The sequence below is a fragment of the Penaeus monodon genome, chromosome 19, assembly GCF_015228065.2.
Source record: "Penaeus monodon isolate SGIC_2016 chromosome 19, NSTDA_Pmon_1, whole genome shotgun sequence".
NCBI lineage: Eukaryota > Metazoa > Arthropoda > Malacostraca > Decapoda > Penaeidae > Penaeus > Penaeus monodon.
The window spans coordinates 26,782,397-26,783,105 of NC_051404.1; the positions used below are offsets into that span (position 1 = coordinate 26,782,397).

Here is a 709-nt window from a genome sequence, read left to right on the forward strand (position 1 = left end):
CAAGCACGGGCGATCCTCTGGCTACCGTGAGTGGCGAGGGCGGGGGCGGAGGGGCCAGTGGAGGAGCCATGCCTGCGGTGTCCACGGTCTATGTCACCATCCCCCAGACCGCCACCGTCGTCTCGGCCGGCAATAAGGGCGTGAGTACTGGTCCTTCCTTCATTTAGATGTGCTTCGACTTCCAGGCTTGGTCTATTTGCTTTGAGTTTTGTTTGAACTCTGATATTTGTTTCCCTTTGATTTATGAATGACTGCTTCTGAGTGCTTTACCTGTTCAGACGTTCGAATGTGCGCTCCCGGATTCAAATCATCTATCCGGAGTATTCTCACCGACGAGTGGAAATTCAACACGGTATTAGGATTTTCAAATCGGTATACTAGTAAATACTAAAAGGAAGATTTTCAGGTTTGAATTGCATTTTTAGCATTGTGGAGCAGCAGATAGTAGCTAATTCTTTGCGTAATATTCTGTGAGTATGCTAACGTAGAATCCAAATACCTTTTTATGACCATTTTTATCAGCTTCAAGCTCTTAGCCTTTTTAACATAATCTGCAGGAAACGGGCACTCGGACGCTTGGAGTGAGGGACAAAAGCGTTGCTCTGATGACCCGCCAGAGGTGGATATTCTGGTTCAGGCAGATCGAACAATTATTATTTTTTCATCCATCCTTCTTATTGCTGATTCTCACGTTCGATTTGATAAGTAA

At 45.6% G+C, this 709-nt stretch overlaps 1 protein-coding gene across 1 annotated transcript in view; it reads left to right on the forward strand.

Moving 5' to 3' along the window:
* LOC119585144 (cyclic AMP-responsive element-binding protein 1-like) overlaps positions 1-709 on the forward strand; it is a gene marked incomplete at its 5' end in the record, with an annotated part of 32,879 nt that overhangs the window by 15,165 nt on the left and 17,005 nt on the right. The window contains 1 exon segment of the mRNA XM_037933772.1: positions 1-140. Coding sequence (XP_037789700.1) covers positions 1-140 — 140 coding nt within the window.